The sequence below is a fragment of the Salvia splendens genome, chromosome 20 (assembly GCF_004379255.2).
Source record: "Salvia splendens isolate huo1 chromosome 20, SspV2, whole genome shotgun sequence".
Classification (NCBI taxonomy): domain Eukaryota; kingdom Viridiplantae; phylum Streptophyta; class Magnoliopsida; order Lamiales; family Lamiaceae; genus Salvia; species Salvia splendens.
In genome coordinates, this window is record NC_056051.1 from 13,248,877 (window position 1) to 13,258,697 (window position 9,821).

The 9,821-nt window shown below is 41.9% G+C and overlaps 1 protein-coding gene across 1 annotated transcript; it reads left to right on the forward strand.

Annotated features, from left to right (window-relative positions):
• The first annotated feature begins 6,212 nt into the window (after positions 1–6,212).
• Positions 6,213–7,257, forward strand: LOC121781496. Its single transcript, XM_042179230.1, has 2 exons — positions 6,213–7,131; positions 7,241–7,257. The coding sequence occupies exons 1-2, from the start codon at positions 6,213–6,215 to the stop codon at positions 7,255–7,257; spliced, it is 936 nt and encodes a 311-aa protein (XP_042035164.1).
• The last annotated feature ends 2,564 nt before the right edge of the window (positions 7,258–9,821 follow it).

Here is a 9,821-nt window from a genome sequence, read left to right on the forward strand (position 1 = left end):
GGCCATTATGAGTTTATAGTGATGCCTTTCGGATTGACAAATGCCCCAGCTGTATTTATGGACCTTATGAATCGTGTGTTCCATCCATACTTGGACAAGTTCGTCTTAGTCTTCATAGACGATGTCCTTATCTACTCAAAGAATGAGGAGGATCATGAAGAACATTTGAGGACTGCCTTGAAGACATTAAGGGCCGAGAAACTCTACGCCAAGTTCAGTAAGTGTGAATTTTGGCTCAAAGAAGTGAATTTCCTTGGGCACATAGTGAGCGCAGATGGAATTCGAGTAGACCCCGCAAAGGTGGAAGCTGTACAGAAATGGAAATCACCAACCACACCTAACGAAATTCGGAGTTTCCTAGGACTGGCGGGATATTACCGGAGATTCATCGAGGGATTCTCTAGGATAGCGAGGCCAATGACGCAACAACTAAAGAAGGGTATCAAAGTGAATTGGACGCCGGAGTGTGAGGCCAGTTTTCAGTTATTAAAAGAGAAGTTGACCACCGCGTCGATTCTCGCTGTGCCAGAGCCGGACACTAACTACGTGGTGTATACCGATGCATCAAAAGTTGGACTCGGATGTGTACTTATGCAGAATGGGAAAGTGATTGCGTATGCATCAAAGCAGTTGCGGCCACATGAGTTGAACTATCCGACGCATGACTTGGAGTTAGCAGCAGTTGTACATGCTTTGAAGATTTGGAGACACCATCTTTATGGAGTTCGATGTGAGATATATACGGACCATAAAAGCCTCAAGTACTTCTTTGAACAAAAGGATTTGAACATGCGCCAGCGTAGATGGCTTGAGTTGGTCAAGGATTACGATTGCAGTATAAACTACCACCCAGGAAAGGCGAATGTAGTGGCTGATGCCCTAAGTAGAAAGTCCCAACCTCAATTGGCCACTTTTCTCACGAACGAGGAGAACTTGATTCGAGAGTTCAGTAAAATGCGATTGGAGGTAGTGAGAGCACCCGAGACAATGGAAGGAAGGGTTGCCACCTTGGTAATGGAACCCGACCTAAGGGCTAGAATCGTGGAAACTCAATTACGCGATACTTTACTTGAGAAAATCCGTTTGGAAGTGAGGATAAGGGAGCAAGAATATTTTCACGAGGAGGCGGATAATGCCCTCAAATTCAAGGGCAGGTTGTGCGTGTCTAAAGACGAAGAGCTTAGAAATGAAATCATGAGGGAAGCACACGAAACACCGTATACTGTGCACCCGGGGAGTACCAAGATGTATCGAGATATGAAGAGACAGTTTTGGTGGAATGGCATGAAAAAGCATGTAGCGGCATTTGTGGAGAGGTGTCTAGCATGTTAGCAAGTGAAAGCTCTACATCAACGACCTTATGGGAGACTACAACCACTTGAGATACCGGAGTGGAAATGGGAGCACATTGCAATGGATTTCGTGACGGGATTACCGAGATCCCAACGAGGAAACACTGTTATTTGGGTGATTATTGATCGTCTCACAAAATCTGCTCACTTTGTACCGATTCGTTATACCTATGGAGCCAATAAGTTGTCTAAGATGTATGTGAAAGAGATCATACGCTTACATGGAGTACCAGTGACTATTACATGTGATCGTGATGCGAAGTTTACCTCTAGATTTTAGATGAGCCTACAACGAGAGTTAGGCACTAAGTTAAATTTCAGCACTACATTCCACCCGCAGACTGATGGGCAATCAGAGAGGACGATACAGACTTTGGAGGACATGTTGAGAGCCGTAGTGCTAGATCGAGGAGTAGGTTGGGAGGAAGTGTTGCCACTAATAGAGTTCGCTTACAACAATAGCTATCAGGCGACTATTAACATGGCACCATATGAGGTATTGCATGGGAAGAAGTGTAGATCACCACTTTACTGGGATGAAGTGGGTGAGAGAAGAGTTCTTGGACCAGACTCGGTGGAAGATATGATTGAGATTGTTCGACAAATTCGTGAGAAGATTAAGGAAGCTCAGGATAGACAGAAATCATATGCTGATGTTCGACGAACCGATCTCCAATTTGAGGCAGGAGATAAAGTTTTTCTGAAGGTAGCCCCGTCAAAAGGAATAACTCGGTTTGGTGTGAAAGGTAAGTTAAGACCACGATTTATTGGACCTTATGAGATTCTTGACAGAGTGGGTACCGTAGCGTATAGATTGGCGCTACCACCAAGCTTTGGGAGAGTACACAATGTTTTCCATGTGTCACATATGTGTTCGACCCTAACCACATAATTCATCAAGAGGAGATGATGATCGTGAATCCGAATTTGAGTTATGAAGAGAAGCCTGAAGCCATTCTGGATAGGAAAGTGCAACAGTTGAGAAACAAGTCTATTGCCTCGGTGAGGTTCGATGGAGGAATCACGGTGTTGAGGAAGCTACATGGGAATTGGAAGACAAGATGAGAGAGAAGTACCCAGAATTGTTTGAATGATCTAAGCAAATTTCGGGACGAAATTTTTGTGAAGGTGGGTAGATTGTAATACCCGTTTTTTTCTATCTTTTAAACTATGAATTTTAATTTAAGAACGAGCGAGTGATAAACCTTGAATAAAATACCGTGTTTGTTTCGATTGGTTGTGAATGGAAATAGTGAATGCTTGAATTATTGTTGGTTAATTGTGTGGTGTAAGTTGCCGACGAGATTGACGTGAGAGTCGTCGATGGGAAATTTTGGGCGTTCGTTTACAATGTACTTGTAATAACACCAAAGTACTAAAATAATAAAACACCCCAATTTAATCAATGTACTAAAATTTATATATTTTTGGGCCTATCACTTTTGTCTATTTACTTTCTTTTAGCCCATTTATCCTTATTAAATTGGGCCACTTTTAATATAGCCATTTATTATAATTTCTATTGAATTCCTACAGCCAACATAAATCTCTTCTTCTAAACCCACGTTTTTTTCCCCATCAATATCTCCACCCACAAAATTCTCTCCAACAAATAAATCTAATCTCTGCATTATATATCTCTCCCCACAACTGCATCTTTTATCAGCCGTTTCAAAATCTCCAGTGCAGTTTTCGTCCCTTCCAACAAGGTATAATCTTCCACTTTAACTCACCGTAAACCACTCTCTAGACATTAAATCCATAGCACCATTTTGTTTTGTCACAGTGAAAAGGAGGAATCGAGCAGACTGTGAATCCAAATTCTCCTTGCAATCCCAATTTATTCTCTTCATTCCAAAGGTAGAGTCCCTAATTTTGGAAATCCCCTGCACACTAACATTTAAACATTCATAGTAGTACACAAATTGAATTTTTTTGAATCTGCAGAATGTTTTGTGCTTGATAAAGTCTCGATCTTTAAGGCCATTAGAAATTATCCTCTCATTCTTTTAATCTCTAGTTCTTGGAAATCCTTTTCTGCCCATTAATATTTGAAATCGAATAATTAGAAATCATAGGAAAGCTTGAATAATAATAGAATGGGGAAAGGGGAGAGCGAGAGCTTACCGTTGGGAATAGCGGCGCTCCGACGGAGGGGCTGACCGCCTGACCGGGCGGACAGCGGTGGCGACGGCAGTGAATTTTTGGCAGCCTTGGGCGATGGCTGCTGGAACAGCTTGAAGAATTTAGAGAGAGATAGTAGTACAGTAACAGTGGTGAATGGAGGCAGAGAAAGAGAGAGTGGTTGTTTTATTATAGGCTTTTAAATTGAAGAGAAGATAGTGAATGTATACGTGTAGTTATTTGGCAGTAATATTAGGTTACAGCATTTTCGTTTCCTTTCATTTCTATTTTCTTTTCTTTTTTTTTCCTTTATGCCAATATGTGATTATAAATATAATAATAAGTGTGTACACATGTTTGTGAAGGGAGTATACGTGGGTTAGTCAGGGAGTATATATATATTTAAATTCTTTTATTTAGTTATTACTTTTGTCTATTAAGATTACGGAGGAGCTAGAGTATTTTAAGATAGTATCGTTTTCTTAAGTTAAGTGTTGGGAAATTTTAATAATTTTGTTCGGCCAATATTTTGTTATGAGCTAGTAGGGAATATTTATACTTTGCTTAGTTATGGGATAAATTTAGTTTTGTTAACAGATTACTTAAGTGATGTTTTGAGCCATAAAATACGAGAATATAGTTTCTAAGAAATGACGGGAGAATAAATTGAGCACACACTAAGGATGCATGCATGGTTTAAATTAATATATTTTGCAAAGTCTGATTGTTGCATATTATATTATTTCAAAAAGGGTGAACTTGTGCACGTTGTTGCGGTTGGAACAGGAAGTGTTTGGGGAGTTAAGCTGTTGAGGTGGGCTTTCTTTTTAAATAAGGACTATGTCCTAAATATATTTTGATGTGAAAAGGAGGTGAAAATGTTTGTCTTGCCATGTTTTGTATTTTGAATGAACCTATCTGAAGTGGCTATGCCATGTATGTTTAATCGAATTCGGGTCCCAGTAGGGCCGCAAACCCTGCTCGGACTAGTGTACACCCCGTAGATCGTGTGCTATCTCTTTGGAGTTGGCCAGTCTAGTGACTTGGTTCGTGGCCACGTTCCTTGCCATGTATGTTCAGATATGGTGATGGTGGATGTGGATGGAAAATGGTTGCGCAACCGACTTTTATGTGAAATGCTTTTTAGTGTACTTGGGTTCTTTTAATTAAAACCCCCAATGTCACTTGATTATGGCTTGACAAACTATGTTTTGGCATGTGTCCACTGAGTGCATCATGTACTCAGCCCTGCATATTGTTTTTCTTAATGTGCAGATTGAGCGGTGATGGGCGTGGAGGATGTTGAGCAGAGTTCATGGATTGTTTAGTCATGATTAATAATTGTTAGATTTGTCGTGTCTTCATACTCGGCATTTTCCGTGTCTTGAACGCTTCCACCAAGAGTCATTTTCTTTAGAATTGGTTATTCATGCAGAGTCGAACTCGCTAAAAAAAATAGTTTTCTGTCCATTCGTTATTTCCTTAGAGTTGACATTATTGTTAGGATAATATTATGACGTTTTCAAATTTAATTCAGTTATTAAATTTTTGGTTAAATGTGTATGTTTTTCCCCTTTCTTCCCCGCTTCTTTAATCCTCCCCTAGTCGCGATCAACCGTATTTTCTATCCTTAGAAATGCGGGCGTGACAGAGTGGTATCAGAGCGACTTTCTTTCCGCTCTGGACCCAAGAGTCTCATTTGCTTCTTGATCTAGATTAGTACCTAGATCAATATAATTAAATAATTAAATAAACAATTTAAAAAAAAAGTGTCAAAGGCTCAACATCCGACCATCGCGCTCAACCTGAAAAGAGGTAACCAAAATTTTTGTAAGTGATTTTGTGGTAAATATTCTGGGAATGGAAATGATTAGTTGTACATGATGGAATTAAATTGGCGAGAAAAAAATTTATGTTGTTGAAAATTGTGGAATTTTTGAAAATAATTGAACTATAAATGAAAGCATGCTAGCTCTTTTCCTATTGAGATTTTGAGGAACATAATGTTGTTATGTGTTGAGACGTCTGGTGATAATTGTTTGTGTATGCTCGATTATGTGGTCTTTACGTGATGATTTGAGTCATGACTCGTAGATACTGAAGTATGATATTTTGAATTCCTTGTGTGATTGCGGACTGTTTTGGATGAACGTTAGACTTTACATCATCGATTCTAATTGTATGTAGCAACTCAATTATTGCTTCTCCGAGCAAATTAAATGAACGTGGAACAGCGAACCATAGTGAATCTCTAATACCGAAAGAATAAAAGAAAAATAATAAGTATAAACGTTCGGAAAGTGTGGATGGAATTTTGAGTGATGATAGTTAGTGTTACATGCGCATACGTAGCTTGCTTTATTATACGTATTTTATAATCGTTATATATGAAAGGTTGCGTGAGAAGTCGTGATACGAGAAGGTAGTGATTAATAATTGGAGCGACCATATTGATCTATGCATTTTGAATCAGAATGCCACCGAGACGTGGACGTAGACCTAGGCGTGGACGTGGAGAGGAGGACCCCGGTGGACCCTCAGAATGTAGAGGGAGAACAACCACCACCACCACCGCCTCCACCACCACCACCGCCTCCACCACCACCACCACCCCCGCCTCAACCCAAACAATATATTGATACCTTTTTGAGGCAAAAACCCCCACAGTTTGATGGACTGAGAGAGCCGTCTAAGGCAGAGACCTGGATACGCGCCCTCGAGCGCATATTTGATTTTATGGAGTGCACCGACAAGGAACGCCTCGCTTGTGTGACTTTTCAATTAACGGGGCCCGCAGATTTTTGGTGGGATACCAAGCTAAGAACAATGAACCCTGAACGTCGTGAAGCGCTTACTTGGGAGATATTCAAGGAAGAGATATACAATAAGTACGTTCCCATGAGCTATAGGCGAGCAAAGATAGTTGAATTCCATACTTTGAAGCAAGGGAATATGACGGTGACAGAGTACGACCGTGCACTGTGTGAAATGACTCGATATGCTCCCGAGTTGGTTGATACAGATGAGAAAATGGCAGAAAATTTCCGTGCTGGTCTCAAGCACGAAATAAGGGTAGCAGTGGCAAGTCGCAGAGGACTTTCATATTCTGAGATTTTGGCTTGTGCATTAGATGTGGAAGAAGCGTTGCCTAAGGAGATGACAGTAGCAAATACTACACCAGTGCCACTTCAACAACATAATTTCAGAGATAAGAGGAAATGGGATGGAGATAGGACTCCATATGATAACAAGAGGCAGCAACCCATCAGAAACCCACTGCAGTACGGAGGTAGGCAGAGTGCTCCCTATCAGAGGGTTGACTTCCGGCCTAGAGCCCCTCAGTGTGCTAAGTGCTTTAAGAGCCATTTTGGGGAGTGCAGAGAAAAGAGCAATATATGCTACACTTGTGGTGGAAATGGTCACTTCTCAAGAGAATGCCCGAGTAAGATTATGGGGATGGGAGCAAGACAGAACAATCAAGGGTTCCATCCGCAAGCGTGGGCACTACAAGCTGAACCGAGGGGATACTTACCCGCACCACAACAACAACAGCAGCAACGTCGCCAAGGACTTCCCACTCAAGCAAGGGCATATGCTTTAAAAGGGAAACAACCTACGAACCAGCAAGGGAATCAAGAGCAAGGAAACTTGGCAGGTATGGGCACGCTCCTCGACATGCCTATTGTTGTTTTGTTTGATACGGGTGCATCACATTCTTTTATATCAGCATCATGTGTGAATACCTTAGAACTGCCTATCATTAGAACTGAACAAAGAATGAGTGTGACTTCACTCGTAGGAGGAACTATAGATATTTCACAAATTTGCTCGATTGTAGAATTTACTCTGGGAGAACTTAAGCTAGTTGCACATAAATTACAAGTTATGTCGATGGGGAATGTAGATATAATTTTGGGAATGGATTGGTTGGCCGAGAATCATGTTACCATTCGCTGTAAAGAGAGAGAGATCTCTTTTCAAACTCCGGGAAAGGAACCGACTATATTTTATGGGATTTCTATGAATCGACGGAAGTCCATAATTTCTACACTTCAAGCGACGACTATGATGAGGAAGGGATGCCCAGCGTATCTCGTCTATCTAAATGGAGAAGAGAAGAAAGAAAGAAACATAGAGGATGTGGCAATAGTGAAAGAATTTCCAGACGTTTTCCCCAACGCCTTACCAGGACCACCACCCGACAGACAGTTAGAGTTTACAATTGATTTGGAGCCAGGATTAGCCCCGATATCTAAGGCACCATATCGTATGGCGCCTAAGGAATTGGAAGAACTTAAGATACAACTACAGGAGTTGCTAGACTTGGGTTTCATTAGACCTAGTGTGTCGCCGTGGGGAGCACCAGTATTGTTCGTGAAGAAGAAGGATGGAACATTGAGGATGTGCATAGATTATCGGGAGTTGAACAAGTTGACACTCAAGAACAAGTATCCATTGCCGATGATAGATGATTTGTTTGATCAACTCCGTGGAGCTGGAGTATTCTCGAAAATGGATTTGAGATCGGGATACCATCAACTGAGAGTCCGATGAGAAGATGTACCCAAGACGGCTTTCCGAACTAGATACGGCCATTATGAGTTTATAGTGATGCCTTTCGGATTGACAAATGCCCCAGCTGTATTTATGGACCTTATGAATCGTGTGTTCCATCCATACTTGGACAAGTTCGTCTTAGTCTTCATAGACGATGTCCTTATCTACTCAAAGAATGAGGAGGATCATGAAGAACATTTGAGGACTGCCTTGGAGACATTAAGGGCCGAGAAACTCTACGCCAAGTTCAGTAAGTGTGAATTTTGGCTCAAAGAAGTGAATTTCCTTGGGCACATAGTGAGCGCAGATGGAATTCGAGTAGACCCCGCAAAGGTGGAAGCTGTGCAGAAATGGAAATCACCAACCACACCTAACGAAATTCGGAGTTTCCTAGGACTGGCGGGATATTACCGGAGATTCATCGAGGGATTCTCTAGGATAGCGAGGCCAATGACGCAACAACTAAAGAAGGGTATCAAAGTGAATTGGACGCCGGAGTGTGAGGCCAGTTTTCAGTTATTAAAAGAGAAGTTGACCACCGCGCCGATTCTCGCTGTGCCAGAGCCGGACACTAACTACGTGGTGTATACCGATGCATCAAAAGTTGGACTCGGATGTGTACTTATGCAGAATGGGAAAGTGATTGCGTATGCATCAAAGCAGTTGCGGCCACATGAGTTGAACTATCCGACGCATGACTTGGAGTTAGCAGCAGTTGTACATGCTTTGAAGATTTGGAGACACCATCTTTATGGAGTTCGATGTGAGATATATACGGACCATAAAAGCCTCAAGTACTTCTTTGAACAAAAGGATTTGAACATGCGCCAGCGTAGATGGCTTGAGTTGGTGAAGGATTACGATTGCAGTATAAACTACCACCCAGGAAAGGAGAATGTAGTGGCTGATGCCCTAAGTAGAAAGTCCCAACCTCAATTGGCCACTTTTCTCACGAACGAGGAGAACTTGATTCGAGAGTTCAGTAAAATGCGATTGGAGGTAGTGAGAGCACCCGAGACAATGGAAGGAAGGGTTGCCACCTTGGTAATGGAACCCGACCTAAGGGCTAGAATCGTGGAAGCTCAATTACGCGATACTTTACTTGAGAAAATCCGTTTGGAAGTGAGGATAAGGGAGCAAGAATATTTTCACGAGGAGGCGGATAATGCCCTCAAATTCAAGGGCAGGTTGTGCGTGTCTAAAGACGAAGAGCTTAGAAATGAAATCATGAGGGAAGCACACGAAACACCGTATACTGCGCACCCGGGGAGTACCAAGATGTATCGAGATATGAAGAGACAGTTTTGGTGGAATGGCATGAAAAAGCATGTAGCGGCATTTGTGGAGAGGTGTCTAGCATGTCAGCAAGTGAAAGCTCTACATCAACGACCTTATGGGAGACTACAACCACTTGAGATACCGGATGTGGAAATGGGAGCACATTGCAATGGATTTCGTGACGGGATTACCGAGATCCCAACGAGGAAACACTGTTATTTGGGTGATTATTGATCGTCTCACAAAATCTGCTCACTTTGTACCGATTCGTGATACCTGTGGAGCTAATAAGTTGTCTAAGATGTATGTGAAAGAGATCATACGCTTACATGGAGTACCAGTGACTATTACATGTGATCGTGATGCGAAGTTTACCTCTAGATTTTAGATGAGCCTACAACGAGAGTTAGGCACTAAGTTAAATTTCAGCACTACATTCCACCCGCAGACTGATGGGCAATCAGAGAGGACGATACAGACTTTGGAGGACATGTTGAGAGCCGTAGTGCT